The sequence below is a fragment of the Pezoporus wallicus genome, unplaced genomic scaffold, assembly GCF_028554395.1.
Source record: "Pezoporus wallicus isolate ANWC-B61680 ecotype Strahan unplaced genomic scaffold, APGP_CSIRO_Pwel_v1 contig_8341, whole genome shotgun sequence".
In the NCBI taxonomy this organism is placed as follows: Eukaryota; Metazoa; Chordata; class Aves; order Psittaciformes; family Psittacidae; genus Pezoporus; species Pezoporus wallicus.
Window position 1 is genome coordinate 3,077,439 of NW_026638083.1, and position 22,188 is coordinate 3,099,626.

The 22,188-nt window shown below is 56.9% G+C and overlaps 1 protein-coding gene across 2 annotated transcripts; it reads left to right on the top strand.

Annotated features, from left to right (window-relative positions):
- The first annotated feature begins 1,108 nt into the window (after window positions 1-1,108).
- On the top strand, window positions 1,109-21,763 carry SARDH (sarcosine dehydrogenase). Of its 2 annotated transcripts, none has more exons than XM_057409180.1 (22): window positions 1,109-1,322; window positions 1,404-1,512; window positions 2,118-2,433; window positions 3,295-3,473; window positions 3,854-4,033; window positions 4,627-4,750; window positions 4,900-5,000; window positions 6,320-6,424; window positions 6,840-6,969; window positions 7,814-7,900; window positions 8,023-8,113; window positions 9,766-9,907; window positions 11,188-11,271; window positions 11,755-11,868; window positions 12,381-12,519; window positions 13,057-13,170; window positions 14,590-14,737; window positions 15,086-15,179; window positions 18,920-19,082; window positions 19,404-19,572; window positions 19,954-20,089; window positions 21,330-21,763. In XM_057409180.1, the coding sequence occupies exons 3-22, from the start codon at window positions 2,121-2,123 to the stop codon at window positions 21,453-21,455; spliced, it is 2,739 nt and encodes a 912-aa protein (XP_057265163.1). In that variant the 5' UTR covers window positions 1,109-1,322; window positions 1,404-1,512; window positions 2,118-2,120; the 3' UTR covers window positions 21,456-21,763. The 2 variants fall into 2 exon arrangements, with proteins under 2 accessions (XP_057265163.1, XP_057265164.1); XM_057409181.1 differs by having other exon boundaries at window positions 1,407-1,512.
- Window positions 21,764-22,188: the final 425 nt, after the last annotated feature.

Genomic DNA, 22,188 nt, shown 5'->3' on the forward strand with positions numbered 1-22,188 from the left:
GGGCTTGGTGCGATGGGACACTGATGGCTCACGCCTGAGGCTGCTCCCATGGTGATGAGCATGCCTGGCTGGCACATTCCTGCATTACCTATAACGTTTTCTGTGACCTGGAAAACTGCAGCCAGCCATACAAACCACTGTGCTCCTTCATTTCAGAACTAACCTAAGAATTATAGTGCAAAGACTGAACTGGGGTAGGTTCCCTCCACGTTGGACTGACCATCAAGGACAATAACCACCTTGTTACTGCTCTGGAGTTGCACCAGTGCCCCAGGGACCACAGTCGGTGCCGCTTTTTGAGGTGTCTGTCCTGATTTTGGGGCTGCTGAATGCCTGCTCAGGCTTGTACTGGTTTAGATCTGTTTTGACCCAAAGGTCATATTTATAATTAGTGCATGCTGATGAAATGGTTCTGGCCTGTCAAACAGAAACACCCCACTGCAAACAGGAGGTTAGATTTGTTTGCATCTCTGTGGTTTATTTTGTGCAATTAGTCCATGGAGAAGTCTGGAGGTACTGGGGCTCTTGCTTTAAAACTTAGACACTGATTTTATCTTTGGGAGGGAGAGAAATACTGATGGAGATAGAGGCTAATGCTGGAACAAGGAGCCCCTCCACTGCTGTTCAAACCCTTCCCAAGCTGGGGGATTTGGATGCAGGTTGGGTATCCCAGAACAGGGGCTCGGGGTTGTGGGGAGCACTGAGGGCTGTTCCCGGGGTCACGGTGCTGTTGAATGCTGGGATTCCCCAAAGCACCATCCCTTGGCTGCTGGGGGCTCCCTGGGCCAGGGGCGCTCGATGCTGCTGGGACACGGTGCTCAGCCCCGGCCCCTCCAGCCGCCGGCTCCACCCCGACCTCTGCATCCCGAGATACCAGAGTCCTCCGGAGCCGCCTTTGCAGCGTATCCTGCCCAAACAGGCCCTAATTCCAGGGGTGAGTCCTGGGTTGGAGGAACAATAGACCTGCAGGCTGCGAGATCTAAATGAAACGTTTGTTTTCCTGCCCACTCTAAATTCACGTTTTTGGTGTTCCCACCCTCACGTTGAGCTCCCGGGGCTGCCTTAGCAAATGTATGAATTGAGTTTAGTTCTGCTCTGACAACGTAACTGCTGGGAAAGCTGTCAGAGGGTCAGATGGTGCTTTTCTCGCCGTGTTTGCTTTCTAGCATCCAGCTGACGGGTCCCACTGGCCCTGGCTGGGCTGTTTGTTCCCTGCTGGGCACGGAGCCGGGCAGAAAAGCGCTGGTTTCCGCCCTGTTTTGAATTTCTCTCTTCTGCCTGCCTTTATCCTTTGTTGGGAAGCAGCAGAGCCACAAGAAGGGGTAAGAGGGACGTAAACCCCCGCTTCCCGGCCGCCTGGGCTGGCTCTGCTCGCCCCCGGTGTTGGTTAATGTTTCTTGCAGCAGGGGCCGAAGGGGCAGCTGTGCCCGGAAGAGGAGGAGGAGAGCATCGGAGGAAGGCAGAAGCAGGGGCCCCGCGGCAGGGAGGGCCGGCCCGGAGCGCGCCTCGCTGGTGAGTGGGGTGGTGGGAACGGCCGCGGGGTGTCCGAGCAGCCGCTGCGGTGTCGCGGGAATTCCAAGCTGGAGCTCAGAGCTCCACAGGGACAGCGGGAGGTTCGGAGGCCGCCTGGCAGCGAGCAGGGTCTCGGTGGGGGGAGATCCGGGAGCCCCCGTCCATGGTCTGTGCGAGGGGGCTGGTGCTGGGCTGAGATCCCCTCTGCACCCCGGGAGCAAACCCCGAGGCACACCCGCGGGAACGGGGGTGCCTGCAGGCAGGATCCGACCCCGTCCCCCGCCAGCAGCTCTTGCACCGCCCTCGTCTGACAGGGGCAAAAATGTGCCTTCATTGTGGCCACACCGCTCCTGAATGCAGGGAGGAGAAAAGAAGCAGCTCCTGCAGGCGTGAGCGAGCGCAGGCGTCGCCGCGCCCTGAGCATTTCCAACCCCTTTTTAAGCGGGGCCCCTCTGAAGGGTGTTTGGAGCTGCCCACGTGTGCCACCGGGATCCCGTCTCCCTGCTGGAGCGGGGTCCCAGGGCCGAGCCCCGGGTTCGCTCCGTGGCTGGGAGCTGCTCGGAGCCTGGCACAGCACCCGCGGTGCCACCGAGGTGTCTTTGCAGGACATGTGGTACCTGAGCTGTGCCTGGCGGGCGGCCGCCCCCCGCCTGCCCGCCCCATGGAGGAGCCCCCGGGCCCGCGGCAGCGCGACCGGTCCCACGGCCAGGAAGAGCGTCCCGTACGAGAAGACGCTGCAGGAGGAGGGCTCCGGGAGCAGGGGGCCCAGCCGGCCCCCGCCGCGCGCCGCAGAGGTGGTGGTGGTCGGGGGGGGCAGCCTGGGCTGTCAGACCACCTACCACCTGGCCAAGCAGGGTGTCACCAGCGTGGTGCTGCTGGAGCGGGACCGCCTGACCTCGGGCACCACCTGGCACACGGCCGGTGAGGTGGGGGGCACGGCGGGGTTCAGCGGGCACGGGGATGCTTTGGGATGTGCTGGTGTCCGTGGAGTGTGTCTGTGGCACAGCTCTGGAGGTGCTGGAGGAGCTTTCATTGTAGTGAATTTCAGGGTTTCTGGGTTTTCATTTGACACAACTTTTTCTTGAGAAAACGTCCCCCAGGTTTTCTTTTTTTCAATTTTCCTTGTAGTTTTATATGGCCATAGGGAAAAGGAAAAAGGTTATTCCCAGGCTTTTTTTTTAATTCAACAAGCCAATTGGCTTTTGGAGGTTTTGTCCTTTTGGGGGTTATCTGCTCCATAAAACCCCCTTTTTCCCATTAATTTAATTCCAGACTGGTTTGGGTTGGAAGGGACCTTAAAACTCACCCAGTTCCAGCCCCTGCCACAGACAGGGACTCCTTCCACTAGAGCAGCTTGCTCCAAGCCCCTGTGTCCAACCTGGCCTTGAACACTGCCAGGGATGGGGCAGCCACAGGTTCTCTGGGCACCCTGTGCCAGCGCCTCAGCACCCTCACAGGGAAGAGCTTCTGCCTCAGAGCTCATCTCAGTCTCCCCTCGGGCAGGTTAAAGCCATTCCCCTTGGCCTGTCCCTACAGGCCCTTGTCCAAAGCCCCTCCAGGTTTCCTGGAGCCCCTTCAGACACCGGAGCTGCCCGAGGTCTCCCTGAGCCTTCTCTTCTCCCACGAGCAGACCATGATTTGCAGCGCTCCCACATCGCCACGAGGTGGAGCGAGAGCCCCGTCAGGGCGACCCGTTCCCCGCGGGGTGGGTGGTCCCGTCAGCATCCCACCGGGTGACGGAGGTGTCGGAGCCGCGGTCCCACCCGTGTCCCGTGTCCCCAGGTCTGCTGTGGCAGCTGCGTCCCAGCGACGTGGAAGTGGAGCTGCTGGCGCACACGCGGGACGTGGTCAGCCGGGAGCTGCCGGCGGAGACGGGGCTGCACACGGGCTGGGTGCAGAACGGGGGCCTCTTCATCGCCTCCAACAAACAACGCCTTGATGAGTACAAGAGGCTCATGTCGGTAGGGAGTAGCCCCTCGGTGTGTCCCCCAGCCGGGTGGGATTCTGGGCCAGCCTCCTGGCTCTGTGAGGCTGCTTGAAACAGGCAAAATGCTGGCAAATAGGCAAAATCAAATCCACCGTGGATTTTTACCCCTTCAGATAGTGGCAGCATCATTCCTCCAGCTGCGCAGTCAGCTTGCATTGAATGTGGGACCATATTCCCTGAAATCTGTGGAGACCATCTCATGTTGGATTTAGGGCTTCCCTCGGGCAGCGACTGTCTCATCTGAGAGAGAAACACATCCTAGGGAGTCTCTTCCTCCAACAGCAAGGGATGAGCAAAGACTGTGGCTTTGTGTGTCTGCCTGCTTGAGCTCCTGGTTTTCTGTCCGGTTGGCAGCTGGGGAAGGTGTACGGAGTTGAGTCCTACGTGCTGACCCCATCGCAGACCAAGGACCTGTACCCGCTGATGAACATCGAAGACCTGTATGGCACGCTGTATGTCCCCAAGGATGGCACCATGGATCCCGCTGGTACCTGCTCGACTCTTGCCAGAGCAGCAGCTGCCAGAGGCGCTACGGTAGTTCCTAATTAGCAATTAATGCCTGTTGACCCTGGGAGGAGATGTTATTATCCTCTGCCTTCCCCATCTTCCCTCTTTCCCACTGGAGCAGAGCTGGTCCTGCAGCATCAGGTCTTTGCCCAAGAAGGGTGTTGTCCTGTGTGGCTTTGGTGGCTGTTTGGGTCACAGTGACAAAGCTGGCAGGAACCATAAGATCCAGGGGAAATACAGGATGAAAAGAACCTTTAGGAGCAAGGTGAGGCAGTGCCCAGGGCAGGTTCCTTTAAAGAGCAGAGGTTTTAGAGTCAGGTAACACAATCTATTCCTTAAGGCAGGGACCGCCAGCCTGTCCTTGGTGTGTTGCTTTGCTCATGTGGAGGTAGATAACACCCTGGGCAAGTGCTGGGGCACAGAGCAGTGGTTTAAGTCCGCAGCTGGGGAGGGGTATGTTGGTATCAGCACTAACAGCAATAGCTGTTGGAAAGGGCCCTTGCCAGACCACTGCTCAGATTCACCTTTCCAGACTGGTGGGGGGGCTGGGTATCAGGTGAGCTGATGTCCTGAAGCCCTTGTGATGCTGCTGCGACTCTGCTGCCCTTTCTCTGCCCCAGATCATCGAGAACTGCCCGGTCACCGGCATCCAGGTCAGAGCTGATGATTTCGGGGTGAGGAGGGTGCGCGCGGTGGAGACGGCGCACGGCACCATCCAGACCCCCTGCGTGGTGAACTGCGCAGGTACGGGGCGCTCAGCAGGTGGGGACGGGGACTGCAGGGAGGGGGGGGCTCTGTGTCCAGGGGTTCTGCCCCAGTCCCTGTTCCCTCGGGTGTGATCCGCAGCTCCCATGGGGGTCCCAGGGGTTCTCAGCACCGGCTGCTCTCTGCAGGGGTCTGGGCACCAGCACTGGGCCGCCTGGCGGGGGTGCAAGTGCCTCTGGTGGGGATGCATCACGCCTACGTGGTGACCGAGCGCATCGAGGGCATTCAGGTGAGTCCCGCACGCTGCAGGTCCCCGCTGTGCTCCGGGGCACAGTGCTGGCTGCTGCCCCTGCATGCAGTGGGACCAGGCAGGGATGACCCCCATGGATCCCAAAACCTGTGGGAACCTCCCAAAATCCTGCCTGCAACACAGGTTGGGCTCTGCACCCAGGGAAGTGCGCACACAGCAGCTTCTGCTTCTAGCAGGACTATTGCGCTGCCCGTAATAGAGTCACATTTAGTACTTACCAACGTTATGATGAGCAGGATAATTGCCTCTTTTCTTTTTCAATCTCAGTAGAATTGTTATCAGGTCCCTGGTGTGTCTGCTATCTGATGGCAGCATTCATAAAGATGCCAGACACTTTCTGAATGAGCCGCAGTCCCTGGCAGACAGAAGTGAAGTTCTCTGTGCGTTTCAAAGCTGTCCCAAGAAGTCTGTCCCTGTTCTTTGGCTATGGAGAATTGTTCAGGAGCCAAAGGACGCTTCATTCACTCAGGCACCAGGGCTTTGAGGGTGACACATTCAGTTTCCATCCTTCTGACACAGTCTGTGTCTGACTTTTCAGTCCAAGAGGCCTCATTTTCCAAAGTGCTGGTGCCCATGATATTTGCACCCAGTCACTTGCTGTGACAGACACGGTGAGGACTTTGCAGAGAAGAGGCTGCATATTGCAGACCCCAGTACCTCTGCTCAATCCACTTAATCCCATTTGTCAACATGACTCGCAGCAGGCCTTACACCAGTACTTCCACACTATCTGAGTGCTTCTCTATCCATTATTCACAAGAACAAATCCCTGATTCTTTGTGCACTGCTGCCCTTGTGTTTGCTGCAGCAGCCTCTGCAGAGCTGGGGGGCAGAGCAGTGATGCTTCCCAGCTGGGATCAACCAAAGGGGCTCCCGCTCCCCCTGAGCATTCCCAGCGCTGTGTGTGCCATGGAGGAGCAGCTGCTGCCCTGTGCTGGGGCCACAGCACAACTCCTGCCCGCAGTGCTGTGGTTCAACAGCTCCTGATGAGGCAGGATTTGTGCAAGACCTGGCTTGAGCTCGGGTGCCTGGCTAAGCCACTGCCCGTGACTTGGCTGGGTTTTGACCTGGGTGCCTTCTTCCTGGGACAATGCGGGCATCCAGATTTCAGGACTGAGGGAACCTCCGCAGAGCCACTGCTGCTCCCATCCTTGGCATGTCATGGCCACAGGTCCGGACCCTCTGCCCCAGGCCCCAGCTCATCCCGCTCAGCCCCGCTGGGTGCAGTGGGTGATGTTGGGGTCTCCCTGCGGCTCTCGGCCCCTCTCACCCCTCCACTCCCCCTCCCTGTTTCTCAGAACATGCCGAACGTTCGCGATCACGACGCCTCGGTCTATCTCCGTCTCCAAGGCGATGCCCTGTCTGTGGGTGGATATGAGTCAAACCCCATCTTCTGGGAGGAGGTGAGCGGTGCCGGGAGGTTTTCCGGGGGAGCGAGGCAGGTTTCCAGGGAACCCACCTCGGAGGGTGTGCGCAGGCGTGTGTGCCTCAGCCCCGGCGCCCGCGGTACCATGCGTGGGAGAGCATCTCCCCTTTGGGTGTGTGGTGGCAGAGATACGAGATGCAGAGGCTGGGCTGGGGAGATGTAGAGGCCACCGTCTGGTCCCTGCCCTGCTGCATCATCCCTTATCCAGGTGTCTGAATTTGGGCTCACTGCAGACCTTTGGCTCGTCTGGGCTGTTCACAAAACCCCAAAGAAACCAGAGCCTGCAAAGCAGCCTTGGTTTCCTACAGTCTCCAAGGCTGCTAGAGACAAGAGGTTCTTAGGCCATCAGCTGTGTTCTAGTTTGTGTCCTGACTCCTGTTTCCCATCTTCAGGTATCTGAAAAATTTGCTTTTGGCCTCTTTGACCTGGACTGGGATGTTTTCATGAAACACATTGAAGGTGCCATCAACAGAGTTCCAGTGCTGGAGAAAACAGGCATTAAATCCACTGTCTGTGGGCCAGGTAATGGAGCTGCAGTGGCATCAGGGTGGCTGCATTGCTCCAAGGATCCTGCTGGAGGCAAAGGGGGAACTTCATAACCCGGGGAGAAGACAACTGAACACAGAGTGCCTGTGGCCTGGCTGCAATGGTGTCATCTCCCGAGGGGTGGCATCAAGATGGGAATATTCTTTCTGCTCTGCTCTTGCCTTCTCCTGAGCACAGCACTCCTGGGAAACTGCCAGGCACTGCTGGGTGGGAGATGCCTTCCCTCCTTCCTTTGACATGGATGGATGACCCCCTGTGAAACAGGGAGGAGGATTGCACACCTCTTCCAGGGCTCTGCCCTGTCCCTCCTAGCTGGGATTTGCACAGGGATCATGGCTGAAAACCCTGTAGGGAGCAGCAGCTGCACCATGGGCCGTGGTTAGGGCAGGGGCCTTGGGCAACGTCAGCAGCCATCTCTCAGCTGAATAAAGTAGCTCAGATTCATGGAAGTTCCCAGCAGAAATCAATGAAGGTGACAGACAGTCATCATCATGAAGTACAGCCCAGCTGCTGAAGAGGCAGCAAACAGGTCCGTGTAGCCCTCTTCACTGGGGGACTGGGAGGTATAAAGAGGATGCTTCAGCCACTGCAGTACCTCACGCACTTCTAGCTGGGGATTCATTCTGCTGCACAGGTTTTTAGTCTTAACCCTATCACCAAGGTGCTCTCCTCACAGTGCTGGTTTGCAGTGAGTGGGGGGCACAGCTACCCTGAGCCTAGGGTGCTCACCCTGCAGGGACAGGTGATGCAGTGCTGCAGAGGAGCTGCTGTTTGAGTGTCCCCAGAGTGCCTGTCCTGGCACATCCCCTCTGTCTTGCAGAGTCGTTCACAGCCGACCACAAGCCACTCATGGGGGAAGCCCCAGAAGTCCGAGGGTTCTTCCTTGGCTGTGGCTTCAACAGTGCTGGTAAGAGAGTTGGAGGGATCACACTTCGGGCATCCCTGTGGGCATCATATTCCTGGCAGAGCCTGGTGCCCACAGCTGAGTTGGCCTCCTGGCCTCAGCTTGGTCCTTGCTTCTTCCCCCAGGGATGATGCTGGGAGGTGGCTGTGGGCGGGAGCTGGCTCACTGGATCATCCATGGGCGGCCGGAGAAGGACATGTATGGCTACGACATCAGGCAGGTCACCCCAGCTGCCCCAGGTCCCACGTGCTCCATCGCTCATGTCCCTCATCCTTGGGTGGTCCCTGGGGATGGGTTTCGAGGCTGGATGCTGCCATTAGGAGTGGGTGTCTGGGCAGCATCTGTGCCGCAGCCTGTGTCCTCCAAGGAGCTGGAATCAATTATGCTCAATGGCTTTAATGAATTTACACGTGGGGTTTATCTCATTTGCCTCATTCCGCTTCTGTGCAAACAGCTTCCCTCAGACACGAAGAGATTGCAGTGATGGGAAAGGACAGGGTAATTACATTTGGGTTTTGTTGTTGTTCAATTAGCACTGTGCCTAATCCTCTAAGTTAATAATTGGGGGTGACAATTTTTATAGGAGAAAGATTAGTTCCCCCCCCTCAGCACGACAGAGCTTTGGCTGTACAGATGTTGCTGGCTCTGTAATTGCTTTTGACTTGCTTGATTATACTTGATTGGGTTTGGGCTTTCTTACAGGGCTGCTAGAGACAGCAACCACCTTGTCAGGGACAAAGCCTTTAAAATCATATTGCTTGAGTGGTAAAGCTGGTAAACACCCCATTGACTCGGACTGGGAGGAGAGGGGAGTCAGTGCAGAAATCAGCAGGAGATGTGTCCGGATTAGCCAAGCATCCCCGTATCCCATCTGCCCCATCATCAGGCTGGTGTCAGTCCCGGTTTTTCTTTCAGTGACGATTACTAAGCTCCTCTTTAAATAACTCCCTTTTCTGCACATTTAAATATTTATCCTCTCAAAACACCCGCCTGTAAATATTTCATCTGGCAGCTGCTGCTCCTCTTGCCGCTGTCAGCAGCTCAGCTCATCGGGGAAGGGGCTGGGGCTGACAGGGCAGATGGGATCCGGGGATGCTCTGGTCATGGCTTTGGAAGCATCACTCATGCTGCTGCAGCACTCTCCCTGGTGCCTCTGCTCTGCACCCCCCGGGGGGGAGGCTGAAAGTGCCGTTTTAAAAGGCCTTAGAGATGCTTCTGCCTTGCCTTGGCCAGCTCCAGGCTCCCTTTCTCCAGCCCTGGGAAAGGTGCCACTGGTGCCTGGGGCTGCTCTCCATGAGTTATAGGTCTCTGGTAATAACAACCTGAGTGTGTGCTGAGCTGGCACATTCTTTCAAGGAGCTTTTCTGTTTGAAAGATGAAAATATGTCAGAACAGATTTAAAATGCTTTGGGTTTTATTTATATTTCAACCTGAGGAGAACTGGATGAAAAATGTAAGGGAAGTCCAAGGCTCTTTCTCTGGTCAGGGCTGGGTTTAAACCTGGCTCTGTGTGAGCTGCTCTCTGGGGCCAGCCCCTTGCTGAAGTGGAGCAGAACTAACATCAAGTTTTCTCTTTTTCTGTTTCCCGTGCCCCGGCAGCGCTGGTTTCTGCTCCCGATTGCTCTGGGGTTGATGTGCCTGGAGCAGGGTTGGGGAGCCCAGTGGGGCCCGGCTCCGAGGGGCAGCGCTGCGGCATGGCCAGCCCCAAGCCCCCGTGGTTCCTCTGCTCTCCCAGCCATGACCAGGGTGCAGGAACTGCTGGTTTGCACCACAGCAGCTCCGTCCGCATCCGGGTCTGGCCAAGAGGGCCACGCTGAGGAGGCAGCCTGGGAGCTGGAGGGCTCATCCGGACCTCTCCCTGCCTCCAGGAGGTTTCACCGCTCCCTCACCAACAACAACCGCTGGATCCGGGAGCGGAGCCATGAGTCCTACGCCAAGAACTACTCCGTCGTCTTCCCCCATGACGAGCCGCTGGCGGGGCGCAACGTGAGGAAGGACCCACTGCACGAGGTACGACCCGGGCCCCAACCAGGGCTGCTGTGCAAGCAGTGATGGGAGACCCTGCAGCATAAAAGAGGTGGCCAGGAGAGGCTGCAGCTGTATCCCTCAGAGGCTTATTCCATTCACTGCCTGTCTGGTGTGAGGGCTGTGGGATACTGGATGCTCCCCACTCACAGTGCAGAGCGAGGCTGGGCCATGAGGAGGGCTGTGGGAAGCGGGGAGCAGCAGTGCCTCTGCAGGGACCCTTTGCTGGCACCCCCTGAGTCCGGGCTGGTCGTGCTCCCTGGAGCTGCCAGCCAGGGCTGGCTCCTGCTCTGCCTCGGCCAGCCGCTTCCTGGTACACGCCTCTGTAGGTGAATGCTTTCGAGATGCAGCACTTGAGATAAAACCTCCCGTTTCCAGTGTTCTCCTGCACCCGCAGTGCTGCAGCTGTGCAGTCCAGAGCCCCCCAAGCACCCAGCACTCCCGAGGTGCTCGGGGTGACCCGGGGCTGGTGCCTTGTCCCACATCCCCTGGCAAGGAGCAGCCACTTTCCTCAAGCCCATTCCTGCTTGTTGCCAATTCACACCCCACCGCTCCCCTCCCGATGGAGAGCAGAGGCTCCAGCGGTAGAGCAGACATCCCTCCTGCTGGCCCCCGGTGTTTGCTTGACAGCTCAGTTGTTTTCTGACACTGAGGATGCAATTTATTTCATAATAGCCTGTCTAATAAGCGATGCCCATTTGACTGACAGCCTGGTATTTATACATGCAGCTCCAGAACATGCGCTGTGTTTTATAAATAGGCACTGAATCACTTCTGAAACGTTCAACAAAATCTATTCTTTTCCGAACAGAGGCACCAAACAAAAATATCTTAATGGATCCCTAATTAATTGCGTGCAGAGAGATTTTCCTGAGAGCACAGAGGAGGGATGAGAAGGTTGATGTATAAATCTTAAATGTTACTGTATAATTACTCTTGTAAACACTGGGAAGAGTCTTCCGCTCTGGATTTAGCGTCTCGGACAGTAATGCCTGCACCGTGTGCTCTGGTGAGGTGCACGCTGAGCCCCATCCTGGCTGTTGAGGCAAACACCTTCCTGGGGACAAAAAACCCAGGCAATTCGCAGGCAGTCTGGGTTTGCCACTGCTTTGAAAGGCAAACTGCAGAGCTGATTGTGGCTGCTCATAGCCAAAGCCAAGGGGTCACAAGCCAGGTCTTGGGGAGGGCAGCCTGGGCCGCTCAGAGAGCAGGGATAAGGCTTCTTTTAACCATTTGTTCCCATTTCTCTGGCTTTGCTCTTGCAGGAGCTGCTGCGACAGGGCTGTGTTTTCCAGGAGCGGCATGGCTGGGAGAGGCCTGGCTGGTTCAGCCCCAGGGGTGCAGCCCCGGTGAGCACCGTATGCTATTCAGGGTGTTCATGGCACATGTTTTTGGGGGTATTCGTGGCCTGTGTTCAACCTGGAGGGTGCTGGCCGTTCGTGGCGTATGTAGGATGTGTCCTGTGTGTGCAGGGTGTGTGACATGCTGCAAGCAGTGCCATGTCCCCCAGACGGGTCCAGAAAAGCTGTTGGGCTTTAATTCAGTGTAACAGCAGTGAGAGGGAGATCCGTGTGTGCACAGTGTGTGTGTCCGCCTGTTCCTCCACAACAGACAGCATCTGCCTGCAACACCCCCAGAGGACAGGCACTGATCCCACTTCTATGTATCGAGAAGAGTAGTGGGCAGGGATGCCGGGGAGGGGACCCTTTGCCATGGGCAGGTGCAGCACAAGCCCATTCATCTCCTGGCATAGGGTGCATGTGATTTGAGCAGCCCCTTGGCTTCAGCCTCACATCATCTTCCTCGCTGTCCCCATCCTCCCTGTCCCCCAGGTCCTGGATTACGACTACTATGGCGCGTACGGCCGGCAGCGCCATAGGGACTACACCTACAACCGGCTGCTGGGGGACGAGTACACCTTTGACTTCCCCCCCCACCATGACATTGTAAGTGCAGGGAGGAAGCCAAGACTGCTGGGCGCATCTGGAGCCGGGGTTTAGAGGCAGCAGAACCCCTGCCACAGCCCTGCCTTAGACGGAGTTGGTGAGGCTCAGTGGGAGGGAAGCAGCAAGCTTTGCCCAAAACTGGGGAAAATGTTCCAAAAAGATTGAGAGAAGCGCATGGCCTCTGCTTGGAAACCTCAGCGGAGAGGCCATGGGAATTTCACTGCTGCTTTCTTAATGAATTGCAACTAGCTTTGGGGGGAAAACCCCATGTGCTAAAGTTTAACCGTTATTATTGATAACTGTCACTGTGTAAGTGAGGTAAGGAGTGGGATCTTTGCATACAGGATGGCCTCTCAGGCTTGCTCCATTTAAAACCTGGTTTTCCAGGCGTGTTTTGGAGCCTTTGAAGGGACTGGGCGAGTGCCTGGTCTTAACGTGCATCTTCTAATGTGCATCTCCTCTCGTGGAGTGAGGATGTGGCTCAGCTGCAGCAGCGTTTGCTCTAACTGCAGATCAAGACCGAATGCTTAACGTGCAGAAACGCCCTGGTGCTCTTCGACATGTCTTACTTTGGGAAATTCTACCTCGTTGGTCCTGAAGCAACAAAAGCAGCAAACTGGCTCTTCACTGCTGATGTGAGCAGAGCACCAGGTACCGGCTCTGCCCCGGGCGGTCACATCGTACCCCAAACCAACCCAAACTGGCTTTTCTTTCAAGTGCTGTATTGCGGAGGGCATGGAAGGGTGTGGAAGTGACTGCTTTCCTTGCATTCACCAGAGGCGAGATTCTGCTCTCATTTACACAGGGGCAAAGTGCTCTGAGCTGGGGGGTGAAGGGTGGGGGGTGTCTGTCCCTCTGGCTCCGGCTGTGGCTCACAGCTGGAGATGTGATGCATGGAGTAAATCAAGTACAACCCTCTGCAGCTGCTGTTTGCACAGGGAGAAGCTGTCCTCATCTCTGGGGCTGGGCAGCAGCTTATGGCATTTCTAAGGATGTAGCTTCAGCTCCTCATGCAAGGCCCAAGGGAAAGGGCATCGCTCCTCTCCCCCTCCGGGTGCCGAGACATTCAGGGTCGGTCAGGGCATGCCCATGAGCAGCAGCCGATGTCAGGATGAGCACAAACCTTCCTCTCCCCGTGGCTCTGTTCCGGGGCTGGCTGGTGGCAGCGGTGCCGGTCTCTTCCCGCAGGCTCCACCGTGTACACCTGCATGCTGAACCGGCGCGGCGGCGTGGAGAGCGACCTGACCGTCAGCCGCATCAGCCCCGGGGCCCCGGCCTCCCCCCTGGCCCCCGCCTTCGAAGGTAAAAGCCCTGAGCAGGGCCATGCTGGATGCGGGTGTTTCTGCACTGCTGTGGGATCGCTGCCTGGGGTTACGTGCCTGCAGCTCAGCTCCCAGCCTTCCACAGAGACCTCTCCAGTCCCAGCAGCCGTGGTGGCAGGCTCGGTCCAGCATCAACTCCATCCCTGCCACACTCGGGGTGATCACATTTACCTAATGGCAGCCGCCTGCTTCTCCCACCTCTGCCTCTTGGTCCCTGTAACCAGATTATCCCCCGGGGCCCTGCTCTGCTCATCGGTGTTATTGGGTTTGTCCAGCCCTGGCTGGCAGCTCTGACCTCTCCCCACGTCCTTATCAGCTGCAATAACGAGGAATTGAAGCGGAGCAGAGCAGCCAGCCCAGAGGGCAGAAATGGCATTAGGCAGCAGCAGCAGAGGAGGAGGAGGGTGCTGAGCTCAGCTCCAGCAGCCATCAAGAGAGGTTCTCACTCGGGTGGCCACAGGGCCCTGTCCCCATGCACCGGCACCTTCAGATTTGCTGCTTGGAAGGGTCCAGCCCAGCCGCGGGTGCAGGCACAGGGCCGGGGTGGTGCAGGGGTGACCTCAGTGTCTTCACCCTGGGGTGGTCGGGTACTGGTGAGCAATTCCCTCCCCGTGAGAGAACCCCGCATCGCTCTTGTCTGGGCGCTGGCAGGGGCAGAGGGTGGTGGAAGCGGATGGCAGAGCTGCAGGTCTGTCGGGCGATGGAGGAGTTTAATTGCAGCAAAGTCTGTTTTTCCAATTACAGTGGGTGGCTGCACTTGCTGTCATTGTGACAGGCTATCAGAGAGAAATTCTGTAGTGGCAGGAGAGACAGGGGGAAGATTGATTCCATAGTAATCAGCTCTCAAACTCCATCCCTGGGGATTTTTCCACCTAGGATTACTGATGAGATGAAATTCCTCCTCATACACAGAGCAGCCCCTGCACTGGTTATGGCCCAGTCGCTGCTGCCCTCCCTGCTCCCACAGGCATTTCCCAGCTCCCTCCACGCTTTGGCTTCCATTCTGTATTGGGACAAAAGAACGGATGCTTTTGCCGTTGGTCTCAATGGACAAAGAATTTTTTCTCTTCCTGTGCTGCTCAGACACACAGAGGCACCTCCAGGGCTCAGACAGCCTCTTTTACCTTTTCTTCTTCCAGGTTTTAATGGTCGTTTGTTTTTCACTGTGCTGAGTCCCACAAAAGGCAGCATGGACGTTAGCAGAGCCCAAAGCCCTCCTTTGCCCCATCACAATTTAACCCTCCTTTCATGGCAGTCTCCCCAGGCTGTGCAAGTGAGAGGGGCTCAGAGATGCAGCTCAGCCTCTGGAGAGCAAAACTAGCCCTGAGCTGAGCTGGGCACCACCCCCAGCCCCACGTTCTCAAGCCTGAAAGGCTGCCGGGGGGGGGGTGTCTTCCAGGGGATGGCTACTACCTGGCTATCGGTGGGGCTGTGGCTCAGCACAACTGGTCACACATCACTGCTGTGCTGCAGGACATGAAGCTCCAGTGCAAGCTCCTTGACTGCTCGGAGGAGCTGGGCATGATGAGCATCCAGGGCCCCCTCAGGTGAGGAGTGCTGTGGGCCCTTCCTTGCACCCTGACCATGGAGAGTGGGAGGGATGGATGGAAGGATGCAGAGATGGATGGAGGGACGCCTCAGATGGAGGTTCCTGTGTCAGGCAGGGGTGGGTGTGAGCCCCATGACAGCAGGCGATGCTCTGACTGGAGGAACACTCCATTTGCTGGGGAAGTGGCATTTCTTTTGAGGCTCTCACAGCACCATGTCACCCACGTCAGCTCCGCTCTGGGGGGACGCCTTTGGCTTGCCAACAAGACAAAGCACATTTAGTGCCAGCTCTCAGAGCAGGCTGGGAGCTGCATCCGTCACCACGGCCGTTTGCTGTTTCCCCACAGCCGCGTTGTCCTCCAGGAAGTGCTGGACACCGACCTCAGCAACGAGGCTTTTCCCTTCTCCACGCACAAGCTCGTCACGGCCGCAGGGTGCACGGTAGGATGGGGATGGCCTTTGAGCTTCCCAGGAGCTGTTTGCTGGTGCCCACCGCCAGCCTGAGCATCCTGCTGGGGAGCTGCCTGCCTCCACAGGGATCAGTGGGCAGCCAGGAGGTTTTGTTGGGTTTTTTTTGGTTAGAAAAGGCCATGGTGGGAGCAGGGCTTTCCCCCAGTTGCCTGCCTGGTGCCCCCTGCTTCCCCAGCCACCCAGTGGTGTCAGAGCCCAGGCTCAGCTCAGGAAAGGGACGTGGTGACTTGTGGCTTTGCAGTGATGTTGGAGGGACAAGAGATGCCTCTCACAGCCCAGGGGTCAGCTCTGGTGATAGAGAAATTTCTCTGACACTCTAGAAACTTTCTTCATAAAACCACAGGGGCGATGTAAAGTGAAGCATGTCAAGTACTGGCAGCGAGGGCTGGGCAGCCTGTGGAGCTGCTGTGTTTGATCACAGGAGAAGTCTGACAGCCTTAAGCTTCCTGTGCAAGCACAGATCATCCTGCATTTGCCCAGACTTCAGGCTCACGTCAGTGGTTATGCAAGAAAAGCACAGAAATGCTAATGCTCCATGCTGACACCTTGGGCTAAGCTCGTCAGAGCTGGAGCAAGGGGATGGAAGCTCTTTGGGGTGGCGGTGGAAAGCAGCACCACTGTCAGCTCGTGAGCCTGGGAAGAGTCAAGGAAGGGGGGGATGCTGCTGGCTCCTGCCCCCCTACCAAGGCTTCTTGATTTGTAAGTAGGAGCCTAGTGAGGGTTTAGAGTGGTTTAACTAAGACACAGGTTTTGCCCAAGTCACGTTAATCCTCCAAACCAGCCCCATCAGTGCGCCCTGTGCTCCGGGTGCCAAAACCCCACAGTGTGACCAGTGTCACCCAATCCACTGTTGCAGGTTGTCCAACACATGCATTTCAGCCTCTGCCAGTGAGCTGTAACCCTCCCCACGTCCTCTCCGACATGCCTGTGGCAAGCTGGTAACATCCCATAATAACCTCCTGACTCCCTGGGAAAGGTGTGTGAATGCTCCCTTTTCCGGAGCATGATCAGTTTATTTGCATTTCACTTGAAGTTTATACAAAATAATCCAGCTGGAACTCGCTGTAGACATCGTGTGGGGGCTTGGGAGTGTGAATGCCCTGGCTCTCAGGAGAGCAGCCCGAGGGGTGTGCGAGGGCACTGGACTGGGGGTCCCTGCTTGCTGCTGGGCCACCCTTTGGGAGCAGCCCCCGCTGCACGGTGGGCACAGGAGAATCCATCCCACGCTGACATCAGAGGGTTCTCAGGACAGTGAGCTGGCGCCTTCCTGACATTATTGCTTTCCGGAGGCGTTAAACTGAACCCAGCATCTTTAAAAAGTTATCACTGAGATTTTCATGCATTAACTCAGTAGTGGAACAAAATCAGCTGGAGTGAAAGGAGACCTCCAGCAGAGCTAACGACTCTGGAAATTACCGACTGGTTTGTGAGTTTATATATAGCGACTCTCATTGTATTGAGCAGCAGTGAAAGGTCTCCCTTTGAATTTCACTGCTGGATACAGGGTGAAGTTCAGGTTTTCATTTTCTAGATACTTAAAATGCTTTTGAATTGCTGCTCAAAAGCCCAGGAATTGATGCTATTGCATAGCTCCGCTTGAAATCTAACAGAAAAAGCTGTTCCTAGGGGAATTCAGCAGGAGGCCAGCAGGAGGGACTGAGCCCAGCCCTCAGCATCCCCCTTGGCCTCTGTGGTGGGGTTCGCATTCCTGCCTGGGGTGCACACATGGGGCACCCCAACCCAGCCTGGCAAAGTTAATGATTGGCACCCCACTTTTCCCAAGGATTCCCATTTTCTCTGGAGCCCTGCTCCGCCTTGCCGCTCTCGATGGGATGCTCGGAGCAGAGTGGGTTGAGGCAGCTTCTCTCAGGAGTAACTTGCTCCTGAAAGTAAAGCGCGCTTCAGGCAGAGCCCCGGCTGTGAGCCGCGGGCAGGGTCAATGAGTCAGGGAGGAGCCTGTCAATCCCAGAGCATCTCCCGCCGGGATGAGGATGGCAGCCGGCTGCAGCGCCTTCAGCGCTGGCTGCTCCCTAATTCGATGACACCTTTGTATGGAGTGAAAAGCTCCTCCCCACCCCTTGTGCCTGTGCACCTCGCAAAGTGATTGCCAGCCTTTGTGCTTCGCTGTGGGGACCGAAGGGTGGCTCACAGCTTGTAAGGAAGCTTGGAGTAAATTCCCCATCCCTGTGGCATTCCTTCCTCCTCTCCACTTCCACTGTAAAGGTTGAGGCGTCTTAAAACCTGCCCTGAATTCTGCTTGAGGACATTAGTTCTGTAGCACTGGTAAAGCCCATGGGTGCTGGGGAAGACAAGGATGGGTTTGGGTCCTCAGCCAGTGCCTGTGTCCATCCTCACAACAGGGAGCCTGGGCAGCCCTTTGGTACTTCTCATGCCTGTCACTGCCTGTTGTTGTTTGTAGCTGGGGTTAGAGAGCAGAGCTGACACCAGCTCCTGGTTGCAGTAAGAGCTCAGCAAAGGGCAAGATGCAGCCTCTGTCCCAGAGAAACCTGGAGCCAGTGTAGGCAGGACAGAAGCAGCCTGGAAGTCTGTTCCCAGATGGAAACTGCTTTGGTAGGTCTGGAGATCACAATCTAGTGTGAAGCTTCAGTTACTCTCTCTCCCAAAGTGAGGTATGCATTTGCAGTTGATGTGCATCCGAAGGGATGATCCACAGGGGTGGAGAAATCCAAAGGAATGCAGCAGAGGGAAACACAACTCAGACTCAAAGGCCATCTCCAGGGAAGGTGTCTGAGCTGGGGTGGCCCCAAGTGGCCTGGAAAGCTTTGGAGATGCAGACTGTTTCAGTAGGGACAACAGGAGGGTGCAGTCAAGCACGGTGAGAAGGGGCATGAGCACAGGCAGGGCGATCTGAGCATGGCCCAGAGGTCTGCAGGCAGGCAGGCAGGCATGTCTCCCTGGATGAGGCTTCCCCTGAGAAGCACTGAGTCCCCTGTGCTGATCTGCTCATTCCTCTTTGGAGCTTCATGCTTTTTTGGAGCTGATCTGACAGCAGAGAAACAACACTTTGGGACACAGCCTCCACTGGGGGGACCCTGAGCATCCCCCCAGGGTGGGAGCGCAAGGCCTTTGGGTGCTCTGCTCTGAGAACACCACCCCAAGTGGGGTCATCCCCAGAGGACAGCAGCCACAAAGTACCCCACAGCAGGACAGTCCTGCTGGGGATTGGCTTCCCCCTCTGATGGGCTGATCTGGGGAGGTGCAGGGCTGGGAGTGCACACAGGCTTTCTTCTGGTGTTGATGGATCAGTAGAGGGAGGCAAAACCTGGCTGGAGCTGGAGCATCACAGCTAATCCCAGCCTGGGTGGAGATGGAGCATCACCTCTAACCCCAGCCCCTGTGGAGATGGAGCATCACAGGTAACCCCAGCCCAGGTGGAAATAGAACACCACAGCTAAGCCCAGCCCTCTGGCTCTGGCAGCCCTGGGGTCAGTAGCCAGAGGATGCTGAACACGGCCACCTCCACCCGCAGGCCATCTCTGCTGGTTACTGGGAAGAGTTGGGTTTGAGGTACCAAGTTCAGGCAGTCAGAGATGAGAAGCTCAGGGAGAGCAGGGAAAGGCCGTCCCCCAGAGCAGGGTGCTCCTGGACAAGCCAGTGTTCCTCCACGGTGGCAGCATGCGGCTCGGCAGCTTCTCTGTGCTGCAGAGCCCGGCTCCATCGCAGCAGTGTTGACCTCTTGCCTTTCGCAGGTCCGTGCCATGAGGCTGTCCTTCGTCGGGGAGCTGGGCTGGGAGCTGCACGTGCCCCGGGCAGACTGTGTGAAGGTTTACCAGGCGGTGATGCAGGCAGGTGCCCGGCACCGCATCGCCAACGCTGGCTACAGGGCCATCGACAGCCTCAGCATCGAGAAAGGTTTCTTGGTTTCCTTGCAGCAGTGCTCACTGCCTTGCCTCTGGCCAGGGACCAGATGGGCTTTTCCCAGCTTCAGGGATGGGTTGGTGTGAGACCAGAGCTCTGGTAGCTACTGGCAGAGATGCTACTGGTCCCAGTGCTCCTTGCTGAGACTTCACCAGTATGGGCTCCTCTTGAGGTTGCTTTGTCAAGGGCCAAGTGAATTGAGGGCCACAGGGGTGTCCAAGAGGCAGGGGTGATGTCTTGATCTCCTGATGCTGCTCACCCTGGGCTTGCTGCCATGGCAGGGAGAGACTGTGGACCCATGCTTGCTCTCTGCAGGGTACAGGCACTGGCACGCAGACCTGCGCCCCGACGATACCCCTCTGGAAGCAGGCTTAGCCTTCACCTGCAAGCTCAAGTCCAGCATCCCCTTCCTGGGCCGGGAGGCTGTGGAGGCTCAGAAAGCCAAGGGCATCTTCCGCCGGCTTGTCTGCTTCACCACCGAGGAGTGAGTACCACTGGGTGCCCCAGGATGAGCACCTTCAGCTATCCCCAATCACCCTGCGCCTGGGCACACACGTGGAGCTCCGCTGCAGGCTGGCTCAGCTGCTTTCCACGCTCTAATTCTGTCTCTAATTTAAATCCCACCGCAAATTCCCTGCCGGATGTTTAATGGGAGCTGGAAGCAGTGTGACAGGGAGTGGGTTTATCTGGTTTCACCCGCATCAACAGGAGGTTTTGCAAGTCGGGCTGGGATCAGCGCAGGGAGGTTCAGGAACATGCAGACGTTGGGAGCCCTGGCACGCGGGGTCCGGACTCCCCAGATCCCTGTGCTCCTTGGGGTCCTGACGCGGGGTTTGCTGAGGGCAGCTCTGCCCTCTCCTTGCAGGAAGGTGCCGATGTTCGGCCTGGAGGCGGTCTGGCGGAACGGGGAGGTGGTCGGCCACATCCGGCGGGCGGACTTCGGATTTGCCATTGACAAAACCATCGCCTACGGCTACATCCGTGACCCGGCGGGGGGCCCGGTGAGTGCAGACCCCAGGAGGACGTAGCACTGGTTTGGATTTGAAGCCACCCGCACAAGCCCATTGGATGCCAAGCGATGCTGTGGCTGGATGGCAGGGTCGGTCTCCAGCTCAAGTGCTGCTCAGTTCATTGCAGCCAAGTAATTGCAGAGGTGAATTAACTTATGCCATACAGAGCAGTGGCCAATAGGCGTGCAGCAGGCTCTTAATTAACCCTGGCTCTCCTGGGTAGTAAATCAGATGCCCTCATTAAGCAGCACGCTATACACAGAGGCCAGGGATCTCATGTGGGGACAGAAGGCTGCGGATGATGTCCCCAGAGACCCTCCCTGTTGCAAGCCAAGAGCAGTGCATGTGCTTGTGCTTTCGCTTTCATCCTCTTGCCTTGATTTTCAATCTGGCATCACTGGAAGATTCCCAAGTCAAGTAGTTTTGTGTTCCAGTTGCCCCCTCACACCCTGAAGGGATCTTTTCTCCTTATGGTGAATGTTGTGCCCTAAATGTTCCTTCCCTTTCCCACTCTCTCCTCTCCATGTTACTCTCACTCTTCCGGTCATACCCACCTCTCCCTCCTTGCAGCCCCCAGCACAGTGCTCAGCACCTTGCTGTGCTGCTTGTAAGCGCATTAGTATCCTTCCCAAGGATGTGGCCCTTCAGTAACCAGGTGTGATCTCCCTGGCTCTGGGGACAGGGCTCCATGATGGGACGTGTCTGCAGCATCGGGGCTAGAGAGTCACAGGAGTACAAGAGGTACAGGGGGTGAAGCAGGGAGGAGGGAAACAAACAATCTGTGATGATGAATTACTGACAGTTTCCAGCACTGGGTGACCCCGTGGGCTCAGCTCTCACCCATCACATCAAGCGGTGACATCCTGGCTGCCACCACACTCCCCTCCTGCAGCCAGGGCTGACTGTGTGGGCTGTAAAGGTGGCCCCTTTGGCAATGAGCTCCCACAGCCTGGCTCTAAGTGCACTTTGCACCAGGTGCCAGTGAGCAAATACACAGAAAAACCAAAAACAACCTCCTGAAAAACAAAATAGTGCATTGGTTTTGACTGCTTTTAGCTGAGTGCTTTTAACAACCCATTTCCCTCCTCCCTGTGCACCCTCCTGGGGCAGCAGAGCTGGGTTTCTGTGGGAGCTGGCCCAGTGTTGGAGCTGGGATGCTGCCCATGGGGACTGGTGCCCACGGGGGTCTCACGGCACCTCTTGGGGTGTTCTCCATGGCTCGGCCTTGCAGGTCTCACTGGATTTTGTGCGGAGCGGCAGCTACGAGCTGGAGCGGATGGGGGTGCCCTACCCTGCACAGGCACACACCAGGTCCCCGTTCGACCCAGACAACCAGCGAGTGAAGGGCATCTACTGAGCGCGGGGCCGGCGAGCGGGGCTGCAGCTGCAGTGGGAGAGGAAGATGCCATTGGAAGCTGCTGGCTGAATTCCCGGCCCCCGTTGCCCCAGGTGGCTACAGGGTCTGCTGGGGGAGCCGGGGAATTGCCTGCAGCGAACTCATCAACCAAAATTAGGTCAAATGATTGGGGAAGATGAGGAAGGGATGCCAAAAAGTCCTAAGATGTTGTTGCTCTGTTTTCTAAATGAAGCAGTACCACTAAAGCAATAATTCTTTTCCTTGGGTTAAGTGGCCTGAAAACAATGTTTTGCTCGACTGCAACTGAAGTGGTTTCAAATTTTGTATTTGCTGGAAACTCTTTCCCTCAAAATGTAGTTTCACGCTGTCTGGAAATGGATTTTTTAAGCTAACTGCTGTTAATACAGCTGTACCTCCAACACTGCCATCCCGCTGGTCTCATCCTGCCTCAGTCCCTGCTCCAGAAGTGTCAGCTGCCCTGGCTGTGCCCAGGGGACCCGGAGCTGGGGTGGGAGCACTCTGGGGTTGTGGAGGGAAGGGGCCAGAGGCCCAAGGACACTCACACGGTGGATGCTGGGCCTGCTGCAGGGTTGTTCCGCACTGTGAAGCTGTTGGCTTTACCCAGGGGGTTCCAGGTGGTTTTTTCCCATCTCCACAAGCACAGATTTGTCTCCATCCCGGTCACAGCTGCAGCTTCAGCTCCTGCTCTGGCAAAATGCTCCATTGTGGCTCC